Raw genomic sequence first — 21,218 nt, forward strand, 5'->3', positions numbered from 1 at the left:
ACTGAAAGGTGGTTGGACTTCTGTCTGGAGTCTGGACACCAGGACAACAGAAAAACACTGTATTTTTACTCTATTACAAATTATATATTATAATGAGCCTCTCCCGTGGAGAGGAAATTTTGTTATACAAGAAAGTTTAACTGTACCTTCTCTTCAGCTGTCATTCAATTTGGCTTTATAGAAAATACCACCTTCTCTTACAACATCATAAGCACAGCTACAATACGTGCTCTCCCCATAATTTGGAAAGAAACAAAAATAGTAGAACAAGACCACGGAGTCTATACAACACTGGAAACATCCTGCTCCTCAAATTTGGCTACTGAAATGCTTAAGCATGGGAAGAGAGAAGGCTGGGCTACGCATGCTCTATTCAGTGGCCATTGGGTTTCTACAAGTCTCCATCAGCATTGTAGCACAACGGTTTACTGAAGATCCAGGAGCTTGCTCGTATGCAGTGTCTCTGCATGACATTGTGCTGAATGATATCATCAGATGAAGGGCTGAGTTACCCCTCTCTGCATCTGAGGGAAGAAAATATTTCAAAGAATGAGACCACTGAAGCACCTCCTGAGGGGAAATTTGTCTAGTGGATATTTTAAATGTGTTTGCTGCATTTAAATAGATGGTTTCAGCTTGCCAGTCTTGGAATGGCTCCTAAAATAAACGTCAGTATAAAAAATAAGGCTATTTGTTTTGAATGATTAAGAGAATCTGGCTCATATATCCGAGGTGTGACAATTCCAATCACATCTTCATTTTAATTTACAGGCAAAGAAATAAACGAGGCTTCGTTACTGTTCGTGCTGGTGGTACAATGTATTTGGCATAATAATCTACGGTATTAGTAAATTGACTCACTGGACTGCGCTTGATCATATGTTCCATTTTCTGCTCAGTGGGGCCCTCTCTAACAGCTATATATATAACCAGGAAGAAAAAAAGAGACAGCTTTCTCTTAGATCATTACAAGATGATGTTGCATTCGGTTTTCCTCTTGCTTCAAAGGTTGCAAATGATGTGATCTTTCCACCATCACAGATAATATATAGCTGCTGTTTGTCTGGCTTGTCACCTCCTCATGCAGAAATTCAATACTCCCCTCTTGTCACATATTCATCTCAGACGCCTGTTCTCTTGCAGGGCCCCAAATGAAATACTTGCTGTATTCCTAACTGCCAGTTTTCAAGTCTTGGCTTGTGTGGTCCTTCCCTGTCAAAACCCGTTAGTGATCCACATGAACACTTGCAGAAAATATATAATCTCCTGATTGTAATTAAAATTCTGCATGCTTTTCTATTCAATAAAGGAAATCGTTGTTCATCTTAATCCATAGCTCTGCTCTTCTGCCACAGTTCTTAAATGTCTGATCACTCAACTAATTGCGCAGGCAGGTTGTTTTTAGACTGCATCACACATCTATTAGTTTTATATATCTCAAAATAAGCACTGGGCTAATTTTGGCTCTTCTTGAGTGTGTTGAAAAATTGTTTTCTTAGTCCAGGCAGATCTTAAAATTAGTATTGACCTCTAAAAGGGCTGTAGGATGAAGGGCAGTCCTCTGGAATAGGAAAGGATGAGAACAGAGGCTCAGAGAGCAGACAGCTCAGCAGGAGATCAGCACACGTTACAACATATGAACTTCTGTAGCTGTATTTCAGCAGCATATCTGCAGCTGTGCTGCTGATGAGGGAAGCGGAACCGCGGAGCCTTGGGGACAGAAAGAACCTATTGTTATTCCTGTCCAGAAGGGTAAATAATTGTTCAGAATCTTTTTTACTGACCTTTGTTCCAGGAGAGCTTGTGAATCAAGGAGAATTACAGGGTGTAAATCAGAAATACTCAGTTACAGGTCAGCACATTCACCAAGAGATATAATTCAGCTCACAGCCTCCCTGAGGAACAATCCCTCACAAATCTCTTTTAAACTCCTGCCTGATGTATTGGGCACATTACAGAAGGAACTATTTAAAAGCACTGATTAATATTTTCAGCCACTGTAAATCTCCCAGCATCCTGCCTGGTGCTGGCTGTGCCAGTTGGCCCTCGAGGACCCCTCTTGCTCCTGTCCTCTGCCATCCTCCAATTCTGTGTGTGTAGTTAAATAATGGAAGAGGAATCAATAACTGGCCAGCCCACACAGTCATCTCTACATCGTAATGCTTTAAACATGCAAAGAGGCTAAAGTCTAAGCCTCTTTACTTCAAATGCTACTGGAAGAAAAGATCTCTGGGTTCATACAAAGCTGGTACCAGTTTCTAAGACATCATGACTTCCACGTGGAAGACAAGAAGGGAGGACGTGTGGGGAAGGAAAGGCCAACATTCACATTGCACCATGTCCTGCCAATAAATCTGGAGTGGCCCACCTTTAGATTACAGGCATCTATCTCAGGCAAAGGCAGCCCAGAGCTTGCACAAGAGGCAAGGAATGCTACACCCCAAAAACTTTCCTTACACTGCCACTCTCATGGATAGAACCTTTCTACAGGTGATCTAGTTCATGTTTCATAGCTGAAGGAAGTATTTGACAGACTCATGAGAGTTGAGTTAGGCAGCAAACGTACAGCTGTGACGGGGGAAAAGTGAAACTAAGAGCACCGGCTGAGATGCCATGTGCAATGAAGTCATCTGTTAGCATCGCATGGTGTGGGAAATATATTAGGGAAATAACAACTGTTAGCATCAAACCCAGCGATGAAAATATCATGTCATACTACAAGTCAGGTATTCAACTACAGCTATACAAATACCCATAGGAACTCATCATAAAAAAGGGGAAGAAGTAACTGAAGAAAGAAGGGTGACAAATCATTGGTCCATACTTGTCAGTAAAAAAAGTTCTAACAGGTTATTTCTACAACAAGATAACACAATATAAGCCACAAGGGAAAATGAACAAAGATCAAAGAGCAAATAAGAGACAGACAACACAAGCAACCTCAACCCCCAGTGTCTAGAAGTAATAAAAGAACCAGAGCATCTTAAATGGGCTCTCATGTATTTTGTGAAATACATCCTTTGTACAAACTCGGGAAAAAAAGTGTCTTTATGTACAGTTAGAGAACAAGACATCATTTTCTATGCCTGCAAAAACTACCCTCCTTGGAATTTGTATTATTCTCTCTCACACTCCTATGTGGTTCCTATGAAAAAGTACATTAATATCTCCACAATGTGAGTATCCAGCACAGGTAACAGTAAGGGCAGAATAATAAAAGACCAGCCCATTAGCAACAAATACAGAACTGACTCCGTTGTAGCTCATGATAGACAGATCTAGGACATCTCTAAAATAAGGAACGAAATGACAGTGCTCAAAAACATTTAAAAAAAAATCGATTTGCTTTTCTGTAGGATCTGAAGCCAACATAAAAGATAAAGGCATGGTACAACAGAAGTGACTTAGTGTTTCATGATATATTTTTTTTAATTATGGGAGCACATAGTTCTGTTTTTCCCCATTGTATTTTCTTTCATCCTTGGATAGACTAAGAACCACTAACAGCTCACCAACCGCCATCTGAGAAAAGTGGAATGGCAAAATCAACCAGGGCTTATGATGAAGTCCTCCAGTATGCTAAAATTGTTCCTGATCTTGTTTGTATTGTTTTACAAACACAAATACATCAGAGCAGAAAAGAAAATGCAAATACAGAATATGCCTCACATAACTAGGTGCTCCTCCTTTTTCTTTTGGCTCCATTCTCCTTACAGGCACGGTCACAAAACTCTGTATTACTTTGTTCATTACAAATACCAACCGTATCTGGTGAATATGCAGTGCAATTTGCTAAATCATTAGTCATCCTATTTCCTTTCATCTAATATGTAGCTTTTGATATTTCTATTTCTTCATTAACCTCATAAAAGCTATTTCTCCAGTGCCAGTACCCTTTTCACTCCACACAATCCTGGCTGTTCCAGTGACCACAGGTACTCCTGGCTGCACAAATGCTGAGGAGCTAACACTTACAACCCATACCAAGTTTACAGAAAGTGTTTTAATAATTCATAAATCATCACAATTGAACTGACTGCTCTATCCATAAATAGTAAAGGCTACTCATCACAAAAATACCTCCTCTGGCTTAGAAAGACCTTCAGTTGCAAAGTCCTAGGGCCCAGGAGGATGTACTGAGGACGTGTCCTCCTTCCATATTGATCTCAGGGCCTCCTCCTTCAGCAGCAATCACAGAATGCACCCTGCATTAGACAGAGCCATGTTCTAACACAAGGTGCCTTTCTGTGGTTATATCATCTCTGGATAGATCTTGCCACAGTGAAGAGAAGCAGCTGTTTGCCAAACAGCTTCCTCATCTGTAATTTAGATCTATTATTTCTGCCCTTTTCTCACTCAGAAAACAGATTTTTATGGCATGGTAAGAGGCTTGACTATTGCCAAGTTGAAAGGGTAAGCTGAAAGCAAGTGCTACAATGAAGTACACATTCAGTGAAGCTGAAAAGCAGATTTGAAAACTGGGTTGGGTGAGCAACTAAGCTAACTTTGGTAGGCCAGAGCTGAGAAGTAATTTAAAAAACAAAACAAACAAACAAACAAAAAGCAAGCTGTATGCTATCACAATTTTGAAGTAAAGAAGTAACAAAGAAAAAAATTAAGAAACAACATATTCACCTTAGTTTTGTTTGGGAAATCATTACTAGTAGTGCTGGCGAGGCTCCCTGGCTAGAGTGAGAAGCACGATAAGAGGCTCAGAGAGAGAACTAGAATGAATAAATTCAAGCAACCTGAAGCCCATGCATGACAGGACATACCAGAGCCTGGGGAAAACTGGCAATTATCAGGTAGACAGGCACAAATGAGATCCAGTGACCTGTGCAGGAATCACAATGAAAGGGAGAATAATATCTAAAGTATGTTATGCCACCTCTGCTTTTTCCCTTTCGACTCAAGAACTTACATACACAAATGCCTGTGGAAGGACCTGTCTGTTAGAGTATTATCGGACTTTATGGTCTAATAAAAAACCAGCAGTTGAATAGCTGCCTAATTTGCCACTGTCCCTCTGTAAAAGACCGGACAAGAACTTGCAAAACTTGAAGAAAGGCAATTTTATTTTGTGAAAGCCTCAGGAGGGCTACAGAAAATACTAATACAGCTTACTGATGGAGCTGAAAATTTTATGGGCCAGAGCAGAAAGTCATTCTCTGAAGACTTGAGTACCCACTCATTGGTATAAATATCTGTAAACACAAGAATGCTGCCTCAGTTTCACATGGGAGGCCCTATGACAGTGGTAGGGTCATCAATCTGTCAGTTAGGGTGGAATACTTATGCATTGTTAGGACCCTCATTGCATATGCAATTAAGCATATGGTAGCATACATATACAACCTAATTAATGTAATTAGGTACATAATGGTTAAAAAAATAGTATTAGACCTCAATAGTATTGGACCTCAAGACCATGAATGTGGCCAAACTTTAGTTTTTTCAGACATATCTATTATACAGCTTTTGCCTGTGATAAAGAAAGCTAGCATAAGTTAGCAGAAGGTAAACAAATGTATGTCTTGGAGAGTTTGTGCTGGTGAGAGTGTCAGGGCTAACTCAGCACAGCTACCAATGTGAGGCTGAGGAGGAAACACACAACTTGTTTTCCTGAATGAAGTTTAAAAGCTCACAGTTGTGCAACTCAGATAATCCCTAATGAACAGAGTTTGTGATCTCCACTCTTAATTAGCTATTTGTTTGACAGATGAAGATTACAGAGCACCCGAAGGCAAGTCTCCATCACCAGCCAGCCTGGGAAGGTAGAACAGAATATGAACAAGTAAGTTACAGGCAGAGCACTTCCATGTGACTAGCAGAAGGAATCACTTCAGAAAACTTGGCAAACATCAAAGTGAAGAGAGTAAGGTGAAAACAAAGACTTCCCACCTCTTTGGATTTGTGTCATGATATCACAGAGAAATTAAAACCTTGGCACAGTGGCAGAATAGCTGCACTTAAGCAAGTGGATTACATGTGTGTATGTACAAATGCACACACAGTGTTTGTGTGTTTTCAAAATTATACATACAGGATAGAAGTGTAATGATTCAAAGAGCTATGCAACCCCTCAAATAGAAGTTCCAGGCTTGATGCAGAAATTCAAAGCTATAATTCTGGGCTTCTGTTGGTCCACACATTTAGATAATCACAGCAGCCTTTTCTGACCTTTCCAATCTGTTAATCTAACAGCTAAAAAAACTCTGGCATGCAGTATGCCACATAAACAAAGCCAAACACTGGAAAACTGAGTTTACCAATAAGAACACCAAGAATGCCAGCACTCCTTCTTGGCATGGATCTTGAAAGTAAAGAAGTGTTGGGTGGGCAGAACAAGGGCTGTGCCAGCTCTGAAATGCCATGGGAACATCCCAGTTACAGAGAATGGAAATGGGTAAACTCTTAGTGACCTGTGGCAGGACTTGGCAAGGAGTTTTCAAATGCTTCTGCTTTGAAATGAATGAGGATTTTGGAAAGACAGCAAGCACTCAGACTATTTGGACCTTCCACTATATCTCTTCCTACATCCTTCCTCGTGCAGTAGCAAAAAAAATTCTCATTTCCTACCACCCACTCCTAGTTGGACAATTACTTCTTTTCATCAAGACGAGACATTAGTGTTACTGGAAAGACAATAGTAAACAAACAACAACAAAATAGTAAACAAAAACAACAACAAAAAGCCCTTTGTGAGAAGTATCCAAGTGCAGATAACCATGTTTACACTAAACAGCATTTTTCTCTAGCAGTGGGTCAAGTGAAATTAATATCTCTGATCATTACATCAAACTAAAAATGTCAGTAACTGTCTCCAACCAGTTTGCTATAAGTAATGATTATTACCTTTAAAAAGGAATTACACTCTAGTTAAAAAAGAAAAAAAAAAAAAAAAGAGTGAGATAGAGAGAGAGAAACAATATACTTCAACACCACTTTTTTAGAAGTACTATAAAAACTGGATTTTACTGGAACCCATTAAGATTTTCAGACCTTGAAACAGCATGAGGTTTCAACAGTCTATTTAATACAATTTGGTTTTGCACAATGTCATTTGGACAACATCATTACAGAATGCTTCACAATTAATTACATTCAAATAGCAGCTTCTATCCCCAGTGGAGAACAGGATTAATTGGGTCAGATGTAAATATGCGTTTCATGGATCCTACTGAACACTTGCCCATCTCACCAATTTACCATGTAATTTGATGCAACTGGTGTGTTATGCTCTTGAGATGCACAGAGCAAGCACAGTTGCAAGTTAGGTCGGAAATACACTGATACAGCAATGTTGATATTCTTAGCCAATATTATGTTTGGCTGTAAAAGTATGACCCTTTCATTCTCTTGCAGAAACACTGATTTGTATTTATTCATGTTGAAATTCTCTTCTGTTGAATATAAAACTTAGGGTGGAATTCAGAACTGATACAAAGCATTGTGATTAGCATGGCATCAGAAGTTGTTCCCCTCCCTGATATCTTTACCTTCCTCTCAGAAAGAAGAACTAGCCATACCTTCAATGAGAAATCCTGAGATTAGGGCCTTGTTTGGTCCAGATATGGGGCAGGAAAAAACTAAATATAAGCTACCTATATGGGATGAACAAAGTAGCCAACATGGGACAAAGTTTGATCCCCTGTTGGCATACCTCTTTTCATGACCAAAATCTTGGGACTACAATGGTTTCCTATTGCTTTATGAAGTCTCAGTAAAGGACATTTTAAGTTAAGTGTATTTCTTCAGTCTTCTTCAGTTTTGATTATCAAATGTTTCTTCAACATTTTTTTTTCACAGAATTTTTCATGAAATAAGGTAGGCCAGAACATACTCAATGAAAGAATCACTGTATCTCTAATAATCCAGAAAACACAAGTCTGTGCCTATGACAGGTGTTCTTGAAAAAACACTTCTTGTTGCTATAAAGCATCAAAAATAAGAACACTGATTCCTGGCTCTTTTTAGTTCCTCTGCCCTATTTTCAGTTTGCACTCTCCCCTAGGTATAATAAAAAATGAGACATTTGCACCCAGCTGGGGAGTGCCTTTCATGAGCTGGAAAACTACAGAGTTCATTTCTGGAGTATTTCCTGCTGTTCTTGAGTAACTACCAGGACAAACTCACTCCAGTGAATTGCGAACTTCAGTCCCCAAGGCTTGTCAGTTCCAACCTGATCTTTTCAGCCACTGCATGCTGGGTAGGTACAAGAGAGGACTTGGAGCTTCTAAAGCAAGAGTAACACTACTGAGCAAACAATAAAACTTTATCAGGTACACCTTCAGGCTTCTCTAGTCTTATCTGTCCCAGGTAGCACAGCATACGACTATTTTATAGTTGCAGATCTGAAATCTTGTGACTTTATTATTCTGCAGCCCCTTTAAACTTAGTTCTCTGACCCTTACATCCTATTCATATCTTAATATTAAGGAATCATGTACTTTCAGGCTGGTCAGTGTAAGTCTTCATGGTGCATGATGTCCTGGCTGCTGTTTTGGAGCAGCACCTGGTCCCTCCAATGTGATTATCTTTCCCTTTCTCGCACAGAATACTCTGCGTTACCCCATTCTGATCATTTCAGTACATACTGAGGTTCACCATTTTGCAATCTTACCAACTCCTCATTGTTTCTCCACTTATCTGGTGTCCGCTACCTATAGTCTGCCTTTAATTATAGAATGTTTAATGCACCCGATATCTGAGACCCAATAGGGTCTCAGAGTTCTCTCCTTGAAAACATGACTGTCTTTTTTTTTTTTCCTCTATGTCTTAGTTTCAAGTGAAAAAAAAAAAACCAAAATACAACACAGTTCATCATCATATATCATTTAAAACTATATTACCCATTAATCACAAATACTTGTTTATCATGAATTTTCCTAGCGTCCCTCCTCCTACACTATTGTAAGAAAAACTTGAATTCCATTTTTCACAACACTAATAAACATCCCCTTACAAACAAACAAACAAACTAGTTCTCTATTCCACTTTGCCTCCTTGTCTATGCTTGCTTTTTACTGGAAAATCTGCATTTCTAGTAAGCTTAGTCTGTTCTGCTGATTACACATCAGATTACACCCCCATGGCTGAACACCTTCTTTCCCTACAGATTACTCTTCATTTTAGGACTCACTGATACGGGAGTCTTTTGGCTTGTGCCTAGAGCTAGTCTAAGGATTTCTATCAAGGTGTTCTTCTAGTTCAAAATGATGCTTTTGTTTAAATGTTTGAACTCCCTATGGCAATTCCATTCAATAAATAATAAAGATACTTAGACTGATGTTAACTAGGGCCATTGCTAGCCTATTCATGTTCACAGTAAAAAGGCAAACAAGGACATTCAGATGGATCTGCAAGGTGACACAGCAACATGTTGAAATGTACTGTGCCTATTATTTAACTGGTTCTGTGCAGTTGTACAGACTACTACTTCAAGCTAAATTATCATTTTGGTTTCTTTACCTTCTGCTGGATTTTTTTTTTCTGTGCATTTACATGAAAGTGCTAATGTAATTGCCCTGGAGAAAGAAAAGTAACTTGAATATCTTGAGGGTGTTTATCTACAGCAGAAGCTACCCACTCTTTAATCCGCTAAGTAAGCAAGATGTCAGAGAGAGAGAAAGCCATTCAGGCTCGGATTCCTATTTTTCACAATGAAGCTCATGAGTTAGAGCTCGCTCTGTGTGCACCAAAAATAGCTCAGCAAGAAGGGCTTTCCTTGAGCACTTCCATTATTCACATGATGCGGCATCTTACATAACGCACGCCTTGCACGTTATCCCACCGAGTGCTTTACACACAGATGCTAGCGAACAAAAATTTCCATTGGGGACAGTAGTACTGAGTGTTTTAAAAGCAAAGGCAGGCTGTGATTTTTTTAGCTGACAGGTCTAGGAAATAGAAAATCATCTGAGTTTCTGACAGGGGGATTTTGGTGCGATTAAAACAGCAGACAGCCTTTGAATATCGCAATTGTTCAATATGCATTTCTTCTCCCTTTTGAAGATGGAAGCATTTGATCACCTTGATGTGGTAGCATATTTTTTGGTGGGTACCTGCTTGCCCATGGGCAGCTCTATCCAAAGACCAGCAGTTCTCTTGACCATTTGGCCAGGTGCTGCCTCCTTCGCTTAGCAGAGTTATCATTTGCTGCTGTAATCACTGAGTCTCAGTCCCAGCTCTGTCATTTGAAAACACCATTTGTGCCTCCCTCTGCTAATCTGCATGCATCTGAGCCCCCCTGGTTGCAGCACTGTTATTTGTATTGCTTCATGTTCCCTACACATGAGATTAAATTCTGTCACAGCCTCCAGCTGCACAGTTTTTTGTTCAAGCTGCCAAGTATTGCTTTTAACACTAACACTCCCAAACTTAACCCCTACTCTTGGTCACGGTGTAATTTAGGAAGTCATCTTTGAGACACTGGTATGAATACTGTGTACTGTGACTCATTTGACTACTGATCATATAACATAATAATTACTGTTTTCCAAAAGAGATGATTGAGCCTGTGTAAACAGAGCTCTGCTTCACTAGAAACCCATCATTTTGAAAAATAACCAAATCTTCTGTGATTATTACAAATAATATTTTTAAAAGAAGTTGTTTTCCTTCAGGTGATCTGGCACTAAGCAAATTTAGACTTCAGTATAATGCAGCTGTATTACATCCTCCATGCCACCAGACTCATGGCTTTTGCAGCCAGTACTCTCCCTATACAAAAAGTAATATCATATTGTACAGCAAATAAACAACCATTTCTCTCAGCAGAGAGATATGGCTACTGTTGAGTGCACTTCATTGTGAGCAGGAAGACTACACAGTTCTTTAGGATGAGCATTGAATAATTCCTCCAACAGAAACTATGTGGAGAATGCAGACAGGTTGAAAGGCTGAGGATATAGAGTTTCATTCCTTATGGAAGGTGGCAACAGGTCTTGAACTGGACAACAGTTTGGCTGTTTCTCACACAGGGATGGGTCAATTGTTCAGCTGTAATTACAAGTTTTGGACAATCAGCAGTACAACCTAAACTTTCCTGGAGAAGCATTAACCTTCCTGACTTCTGACAATCTCAGATTTCTTGTGCTCTCATACAATGCTTGGGAGGTCACACCACTATGAGGAATACAGCACAGAAGTAACAATAATGAAAGCAGGGATGTAGGCTTACAAAACTGAGAACAGTTTTGAGGACCAATCTGCTTAATCCAGGAATCTTGACCTGCCATGGCTTGGTGTCTATTTCTTCAAACTAGCTCTGAATAATGCAGTGTAAGTACTAAATGACCTCCCTTTTTCTCTGTCTCTTCTTGACTAGGCCACAGTCATTCACCTGTGACTTTTAGGCTTGCATTCTCCATAAGCCCTGAGCTCAGTGAGCAATAACTCAGGGAGCCACACACCCTGCTTGTGAGGTTTCTTTCGGGACCACAGGCTATATTCCCTTCTGCAGATCAGTGTCCTTCTCTTGAGCAGAAAAGTACCAAGGTTCAGCTGTAACAGCACTGCTCCAGAAACCTCCACCTCACTAGAGCAAATCCCTTTCATAGTGGGAGTTCTCTAGGGGAAATCAACTCCAACACATCTTCAGCTCTCAGGATTTTGCAGCAAAAATACTACAGAGATGTGGTCCCTCTTTGTGTAGTCCTGGATGTGTGCGTAATACACGATATTAAGAAGTAGAAGAGATGCTTCTGTCAGTTTTCTGCAGGCAGAGAGTAGTTGGGTTTTAAATGAACCTAGCTGGACTACTAGAACTACGTGACTGATAAGACAGACAACAGTGAGTCTTTGTTTGGACTGTTTTTGTAGATTTATGACATCAGCTTTTCAGTGGCAGCATAGTAATATCAGTTATATCCCTAAAACTTTTGTGCTTATGTTCACTTTTGTATACGGGTAAATGCAATTATTTCTACAGTGGAAAGAATGTAGAAATGAAGACTCTCTTCTACTGTTTGCTGTTGCTGCTTTTTAAGTAAATGATTTATTGCATTGCAAGCCCTCTAACATAATTTTGCAGTGTAACAGGATCTGTGTTATTTGCTTTGATTTTGAAAGCCAGTAATTCCCCTAGCTGTGAACAAAATCCACTAAAATTATCTACATCTTATAATCACGTAACTTTACAGACCTTGATCAAAGTAAGAGGCCTATTACAGCTCAAAAGCTATTTGGGCAATGATGTTTTTGTTTTGGAAAACCAGGTGCTGAAAAATTTAAATTCTAGTCCTCTTTTATTTGAACAAATGGATTTCATTTCTCAGCCACCAGTAGCAAGCAGTGAGCTGAACACTAAGCTTGTTTTTCTCTCCATCACTGATTTTATTGCTTCCACAACTCACCCATAATCTGGATCTATCAGCTGCTATCATATTGCTTCAGATCTACTACACATCACAGTATGTACAAAATTTCAGCCCCATGGCTCTTCTCAGAACAAGTAAAAAGAAACCAATGAAATACATTTTTTTTTCTTCATACTCCACTAGACAACGTTTAGGACATGACAAGAAGGAACACCACAGGTTGACAGTTCAGGAATAAATACCATACCAGTAAAATGCATTTCATTATATGTACCTAGTCTGGTTGGAATGCAGTCATCTGAAAGATGACATAGTGTGGGATTTTCTATGTCAAAGCACTTCCTATGCTCCTGCACCACATTTGATCCCCTAACTCCCACCCCTCCCCCCCGGCCCCCTCCCCACACATATATGTACAGGGCCAGGGTACAGAATACACATACACTTTCCTTAGGTTTGGAGAAGGAATAGCACTATCCAACCATGGAAAATAGCAATCATAAGGAAGGGCCACAAGAACGTGCAACATGAAACTGCTGTTCATGCTGGGGACAGTACTCCAGATTTTGTGGGGACATTTAGCAAAGAGAATGCAAGAGGCTACCAGCGATGTCATGAAAATCATCCATTCTGCTGATTTATGACATCATTGCACATACTAAAGCTCTCTCTTGCTTTCTCTTTCTCGCTACAGTTTTACCCTCAAACTTGAATTGCCGATCTGATTCACTGTCCCGTAAGCTGATGACTCTTTTCTCTGCAAGCCATTCATGCGCCTCACGGAATCGACGCTTTCATTCCCAACAGTCATAGTCTGTGCCTGTCCCCAGAGTGTCAGCACACATAGCAGCAGCAAGAATAAGAACAGCACAATGGCAACACAACAACACATACATAACACGCAAAGAGAAGAATGGCTCAGTTAGAGAAGACCATCATGCAAAACAGTGTGAACCACTTTCAAGGCAAAACAGAGAAAATCACGAAATACAAACTCAAGTAAAGAGATGCAGAAAATGCTTCAAAAAGAGCTGGCCTCAGTGTCATCATTCCTTATTTTGAAATTTGTGCAACTAGATTCATACGAAAAATCATAGAAAACCTGTGCAAATGGATAAGTGTATCTTACACCAAAAGAGTGTTATGCAGTGCTTAATTAGGGAATTGTCCATTTTGTGTGGAATCAACTGACTTGCTTGAGTGGTTTCTTCAGATGATTAGATTTCAAGTATCTTTCCTTTAATAGTCATCAAAATAACCGTTCTGAAAGTAGGTGAATGTCTACTCCCATAACCAAAATTTCATAATTTTCAAGTGACATCACTGTCATACTATTACTTACCAATACTGGATTCCTGGCAACTAGTTCACCTTTGCAGAAGACATCATACCCAAAATTGAAATTACAGACTCCATACAGCATCTTCTGCTGTTGCAACGTTACTGGAAACAAAGGTTTCTGGTGGCAGTGTATCTGCTATGTGTGCCTACAGACAGGCAAGCATTTCTATTCCCTCACAGAGTCTGAAGAAGAATCTCAATTCATCTGACAACAGCATTAAACCAGAGGACAGTACTGGATTGCTTCCCAGAGCATCCATCAAATATTCCATTAGCTACAGAATAATTATTAGACAGACCTGTCAAAACACAAATGCCCTAGACCATTCTTATTATTCCTCAAGTAAGGAAGCCATTATTCACAACTTGAAACTCACATGTGACTCAAGTGAATATTTACTTTGCCTAGCAATTGTTTCTGTGGAGAAGCAAACCTAAATGTTTCTGCTGATACTGAGTTCCAGTGGAACAAATACAGGAAGAATGTAGATGCTACAGTTGTGGGAATTGATCATAAATTGATTAAAACTCGGTTTGATATTTATTCTTGCCTTTTCATTTAACAAACAAGAAATCAGGAAAGATTGACAGACTTCCTAAAAATATTTCCAGACTGACATCTACATTAAAACCAAGCCTCTCTTCTACATTTCAGTTACTGGTATAAAATTATATAATCAGTTACTGGTATAAAATTATATAATCATAACACTAAAAAACATTCTTTTGTTAAAAAACTGAAGTTAGTATCAGTAATAATATGTGAAATTGCCCTAATCTATTTCTTTTTCCCAGAGGTCAAGTTTACTGGTTTCAGCAGGGAAATACACTGCTCAGTGCTGGTTTAGAAGTGAGGGCAGAACTGTTGATCACTCCTACAGGGGACTATGTTAAAGAATCTCCAATTTTATCAAGAAAAGGCACTAGAGAAGACATGTCTTAAGCATATGCTTGTGTTAGCGTTTCTGGATGAATTCAGAGAAATACTAATGTTAGTATGCTGTCTATATCACTGTGTCCAGCTGTTCCTTATCTGCTAGTTGGTGATATGTAATAATAATATTTGGAGATTAGAAGAAAATCTGAGGACAGTCTAGCCTAAACAGCTAATACATGTATGGATAATGGTACAGCTGCTTCAGCAATTTTAAGAAGAGAATAAAATTCTTGGAATCAATGACCAGTCTATTGACATTTGTTGATATCTTTATGAACTGTAAATAAAGCCAGCAGATAATTTTCAACTCCTTCTCAAAGAGTAAATCACGAAAAAGGTAACGTTATAGAGACACTGTCCATTGAGAGCAAGAACTGAGGTGATAAATCAACCTGCATGTCAAGTATGTTGTCAGGGTAAAGTTGAGCACCTTGAGTAAAGGGCAACTATACCTTGTTTTGTCTTCTTTGCCTTCTTCGAAGCCTCAGAAACTCCTTGTGCTGCCGTGAAACAAAGTTGACTGCTGCATATTCCAGTAATGCAGCAAAGACAAAGAGAAGGCACACGGCCATCCAGATGTCGATAGCTTTTACGTAGGAGACCTAGAAAGGAGAAGGACACAGAATTTTGTTTTCCAAACTTCTTCATAAACTGATGTGAAAAAATAAGCGTATTTCTGCATGGCATGAGATTCAATTGTTTAATGATGTGGGGGGTTTTTTTTTTTTTGGTTTCTTTTGTTTGTTTTGGTTTGTTGACTTATTGGCTTACAAAAAATAAAATTATCCAACTATTCATGGAAGTGTGTGGTCACATGTACAAAGAATACACAAATTATGAGCAACTGCCTTGCACAAGAGAATCAGGGTTTGTCTAACAAAACAAAACACAGTTCCTCTTCTATACCCCAGGCCCCAGTTTATCAGAAAGAATATGAATATAAAATCTATTGAAAAACCACCCTAGAAAAGTTATATTTATCACCTTTTTTCCCTCTTTCATGGAACAAGTATTATATTCATTAATTAGCTACATTTGCTATCAATAACCTGAAAGTAAACTGGGTACTGTATCATCATGATTGATCTAACTTCACAGATATATGTGTTAATAAATATTCAGTCATAGCCACTTGATCTTTATCCAATAACTCTATAAGTAAAAATAAATCTTCACAAACATTATCTAGTAGAAATATCCAAATACTAGATGTCTTTGTTCTAGTACAAGCCTATTCTGATTCGAGTTGTCCACAATAAAATCAGATGTATTAAGCACTGTAATGCCACAAGATTTTTATCACATTACTCACACACAGCAGGTCAAATATCAGCCAATTAATGAGCTGCACACTATCTATATCAAAGGTATGTTGGCCTCCACAGCTACGTTTGGTCTCTGTCTTTCTTTGTAGTCTTAAAGTTTTTAAGCAAAGATCTTATGATTAGGAAACAGCAGGATATCTTCTGTTTATCAGGTATTCTATCCAGGGTGGAATTATAATTATCTGACTTTTGTGTCTGTGAAGTACATGTGAGCTAGATGCCTAAACTCCTTTGATATAAATAAATCAAGGAATGAAGAGTAGTAGGCATTTCTAGGATGCAGTACATCTGAGCTGTTTTAGATGTGTACTTTAGGATGAGATGACTAACACCTACTAGCACTTTTTTTTGTCTTCAGGTCTGTATATAGGAGCTTAGAACCTCATGATCTCAGCATAGATGTGGGGGACTTTATGCAGCTGTCTAAATAAAAGCATCACATACTGCCATCAGGAACTTAGCTATCATTTCCTAATTCAGCAGAGCACAAATCTCTGTTATCAAACAAGCTGGTCCTCTGGAGACGGTTCATGTACCCAGCAGTACCTCAAATGGCATCATCACACTACTGAATTAAGATAAGAAAGATGGACTGCACCCAAACTCTGAAAAACTATAATCAACAGGTATACAATGTCAGAATACTACCCTGCAGAGCAAACAGTTCAATGCAGTCAATATACAGAGGACTCAGACATGACAGAAGAGAACAATGTGTTCTGAATATTCTAGTCCAATACTTAGTAGACACAGTCTCCAACAGAGGAGACTCTCCTCTAACCCTAGGATGTTTTGCACACTCTATTAAAAATGATCTTGCTTTCATGGCTACCATTTAATGAAGAGAAGTTCATCTATCTCTGTAGATTTTTGCTCGTGATCACCATGTACTTGAATGGCACTGTATTTTTAAAGCCTGTAGAACACTTTTTGTTAACACATAATGAAATACACTGCACCATTTGCTCCAGCACACAATATGAGAGGAGAAATTAACATTTAAAATCTTGTAGGAAAGATACAGAGCTCCATTTTGCAGATCCTGAGCACTGAACAGGATATTTCAGAGGAGGCAAGAATTGCTATTCAGCCTGCATTAGGGAAGCACACGCTGCTGCCAGGACTATAGTCCATCCCTGCACTGTGGTTGGTGCCCACTGCAAGGTTCACAGGACCACGTGCCCAGGCTGAGATGAAGAGGAGCATTTAGCAGGCGAAGGTGCTACTATGGATCTGAGCCTTTCAATTACATTCACCGCAGGCATGCAGTTCTTTCTCACAAGCATAGAAAAATCTTACAAGTTACTTCTTGACTGAGCAGCTGTGAAACCCAGTGAAAACTCTGCAATATCCAAGACATTCTATGCCACAGTCTGAAGCTCAGTTGGAATCAACTCACTGTAATTTCTGTAAAATGCAGCTGAATTTAGGCTGTTTGTTACCTTCCTTGAAGGGGCAGCTTGTTTTCCTTTATGAATGCCTTGAGGAGACATAATAGACATGCATAAACAGCTGGACTGTGCTGTCAGAGACAGCACAATGCGGGGAGCTGAAACCATGAGAATCAGCATCTGTGACTGTGCAAATCCCGTCCTAGTGGTCTCATAGCAGTGATGGCAAAATAATAAAGGAAACCCTGAGTTAGACTTTCAGCCACTGACACAACACTGCCATAAATGGCATCTACATTGCTGAGCTAGATGGATTATATTAACTCCAGGCTGCTGGGCTGGGATCACGATATACTTGGCAGGCATGCAAATTGTTTTATTGTTTAGTCATTGCCGCACCACAGAACAGCTTTAAGCAAGCAAACAATGAAATTATTTTCAACAACACTATAAAAATAAAGATACATAAAATTCTATAATAAGTGAAATCTAACTCCCTCAATTCAAATTCTTTTTTTATAATTTCATCTGTATGTCCTTGCTACATCCAAAATTCTGCTGCTAAAAGCCTAGAAGTCTATACAACATTCTGAAGCAGGACTTCTTTCTAGCCATTCCTGTGCCTGGAAAACTATGTGGATCTTTCACATCAAGGAAGTTCTCCGCTGGTGCACATTTCCAGGGAAGCATTAAAGTGGGTGACCAGATTTAGAATGAGCACTTTGGTATCTAGAATATGCACAAAGTAAAAAATCTCTAGGCTTCAGGGTCTCTCTCTGCTCTAGCTGAATGTCACCTGTCTTCCTCTCATCTGGAAAGAGCCACAGCCACCAGACCACAGACTGTTCTGAAGTGGGCTTCTCCCAGACGCCCCCACTGAAGCTGCTACACTTTGTATAAAAGCACATGGAAATACATAAGTTTAGGGACTGGAAACAGAGCTTTCTCTTCCCAGATACAAATCTTAACCTCTAGAACATTAATTCATTCTCTATCTCTGTGTCCCAAACACATGCAGGGACTGAGTTGGCCCCACCACGGAGAATTTCATGGTGGCTGCACAATTTCCTCAGGGTTTTGAGCACTGAAAGGTTGTGAATTTGATCTGTGCACTCTAGGTGAATGCTATAACCACTTGCCTACCAGATGCTGCAGCTTCTCACTGCGGCTTCTCACATGTGAATGAAATGCCCTTTTCTGGGAGCTCCTCAGCATTTCCCACTTATCTCCACAGGAAACTCCACTCAGCAGGCTCTACACTGTATCTTGCTCCTAGATGCTTATTTCTCCTTTGCACTGTAGAAGGAACTTTTCACATCTAATTTTCAGTTAAAAATACTGCTGAGTGACACAATCTTAGGAGCTGGGGTCTGCACAGTCAAGTGCTTTGTGATATCACAGGCACTTTCATTGCTTTGGCAGGTTATTCCAGCAAGTCCAAAGAGAGTTAGCACACTGTTAGCAGCTATAATTTTTCCCAGATTACAGTCTAGCTTGAAAACTCATATGTCTGCCCAACTAAAAGGCTAACATCATGTGCTTCAGCAAGGACCTCATCAAACAATACTGTATCTGCAGCTTCCTTAACTATCTGCTTCCTACAGAACTACAGTGGTAAGAAAAACCTTGAATCACTTCTGTCAGGTATTATCTTGATGTAACTCTGATAGTACACTGTCTTCATTTACTGTGCAGTAATTTGAGAAGCAGTTGTTTGGAAAATTGGTGTCATTCAGCACTGTCATGTTCATAAAGCACATTAAGACTTCCTTGCCCTTTTATTTCTGGTTTTCTCTCTCATTTTATTTTATTTTATTTTATTTTATTTTATTTATTTATTTTGAGGAAGATGTGGTTAGTTAGGGATTTAATGGCTGCTACTAATAAAAACATAAATTATTCCAATTATTCTGTTGTTCTAAATACTTTAGGGTCAGATGTTGAGGATGTCCTTCAGAGTGAATCTGTCTGCATCATTAGCCAAGCTTGATAAGACTAAGCACAGCAAATGCGACACAGAGACTCCTGTCTCTTCATGTTTTTCCCCATTTCTTATTCTGCCATGTCCACCGTGTAAATAAAAGAACAGTTGGTGCTCTGTACAACACTGCTGCATCACCACTGACCTCACTGGAGTTCCTAGAAACGAAAGACAAAGGAGGATTACATTGTTTGTGAAGGTCTTGTAAAGATTAAATCTTCCACTCTTCCAGGACCTCTAATTGTAACACTGTGAATCTCTCATGGCTTCTTTATACCTTTCCGAATATAGCCATGTGTCAAAACCAGAATGAAGCACTCTTTTGTGGAGAGAAGCTAAGGGAAAATGTGGTCATGGGTCCTGCAATTCAGCAGCTGTCATTTGTTGACATTTGTGAGTCAACCCAAATGTGAGCTCTATTTCTGCTACAGCAGAAGCCTCCAGAGACAATTGCTTTATCACTCCGATCCAGTCTAACAGGTGGAAAACAGGAATAAAGACACTTCCATTCTCACCCAGTGTTCTATACTGAGAAAATAAATTCAGTAATCAGTGTAAAGTGCTCAGAATGTGAAAAGAATCATATATTCACTTATTTTGTTTGATAGGATCTCATGAAAAGAATCTCTGAGATGTGATATGAAGACCAAGCCCTCTACTTTGAACAAGGCAATGACATCAACAGTGGGATCAAGTGCACCCTCAGCACATTTGTAGGCAACACCAAGCTGTGGGGTGTGGCTGACAAACCAGAGGGACATGATGCCACCCAAAGGGACCTAGGCAGGCTTGAGCAGTGAGCCCAGGTCAACCTCATGAGGTTCAACAGAGCCAAGTGAAAGGTCTTGCATGTGGGTCGAGGCAATCCCCATTACCAGTGCGAACTGGGGGATGAAACAATTGAACGCAGCCCTGCCAAAAAAGACCTGAGAGTACTCATGAGTAGGAAGCTGGACATGAGCCAGCAGTGTGCTGTCACAGATGAGAAAGCCACCTGTATCTTGGGCTCTATCAAAAGATGTGTGGCCAGAAGGGTGAGGAAGAGAATCTTGCCCTTCTACCCTGTGCTGCTGAGACTTCACCTGGAGTACTGCATCCAGATGTAGGGTCCTCAGTACAGGAGAGACATGGACCTGTTGGAGCATGTCCAGAGGAGGAGCACAAAAGTGATTCAAGGGATGGAACACCTCTTCTACGAGGACAGGCTGAGGGAGCAGGGGCTGTTCAGCCTGGAGAAGACAAGGCTCCAGGAAGACCTGATAGCAGCCTTTTAGTATCTAAAGAGCGGCTGTAAGAAAGAAGGGGACAGACTCTTTAGCAGGATCTGTTGTGACAGGACAAGAGGAAATGGTTTCAAACTAAAAGAGGGGGGATTCAGATTAGATACAATACGGGTGGGGAAGCACCAGCACAGATTGCCCAGAGAGGTGGTGGATGCCCCATCCCTGGAGACCTCCAAGGTCAGACTGGATGGGGGTCTGAGTACCCTGAAGTAGCTCATTGCAGGGAGTTGGACTAGGTGGCCTTTTAATGTCCCTTTCAACTCAAATGATTTTATGATTCTGCAATTTTTCAAATAAGAAATTTTTTTTTTGCTACTGGGAAATTTACAATTTTAAAATACAGTTCTCCTATGCATTAGAAGAATTTATTGGGAAAAGAGTCAGAGAAGTTTTCAGATTAAAAATGTAGAAAGAGAAGAAAGTAACATTTTAAAGAAAAAATGAAACAACAGTTAAGTAAAAATTCCTTCCAGTACTAGAAATTGATGTTGCATTAAATTTCATTTTAGTTTTTCAAACCAAGGCACTTTTACGAAATTACGTTATCACAAAACTTGAATTGATAGAGAAATGGATAGCTCTTTCCAGCATGTCAGCTTAATATAGCTGAAACTGGAAGCAACAGCCCTGTTTCTGCCAT

At 39.6% G+C, this 21,218-nt stretch overlaps 1 protein-coding gene across 8 annotated transcripts in view; it reads right to left on the reverse strand.

The window, feature by feature from the left end:
• Window positions 1-21,218, reverse strand: part of GLRA2 (glycine receptor alpha 2) — a 128,290-nt gene that overhangs the window by 13,363 nt on the left and 93,709 nt on the right. For 6 of the 8 annotated variants that reach the window (XM_040655188.2, XM_040655190.2, XM_040655180.2 and 3 more), the window contains exons 8-9: window positions 15,051-15,200; window positions 13,021-13,140 (exon numbers count right to left, since the gene is read on the reverse strand). In XM_040655188.2, the coding sequence (XP_040511122.1) occupies window positions 13,021-13,140; window positions 15,051-15,200 (270 nt within the window). The remainder of the gene's footprint in view (window positions 1-13,020; window positions 13,141-15,050; window positions 15,201-21,218) is intronic. The other 2 variants (XM_003640518.6, XM_001234290.7) reach the window with 1 other exon arrangement.

This window comes from Gallus gallus, chromosome 1, assembly GCF_016699485.2.
Source record: "Gallus gallus isolate bGalGal1 chromosome 1, bGalGal1.mat.broiler.GRCg7b, whole genome shotgun sequence".
NCBI classification, from domain to species: domain Eukaryota; kingdom Metazoa; phylum Chordata; class Aves; order Galliformes; family Phasianidae; genus Gallus; species Gallus gallus.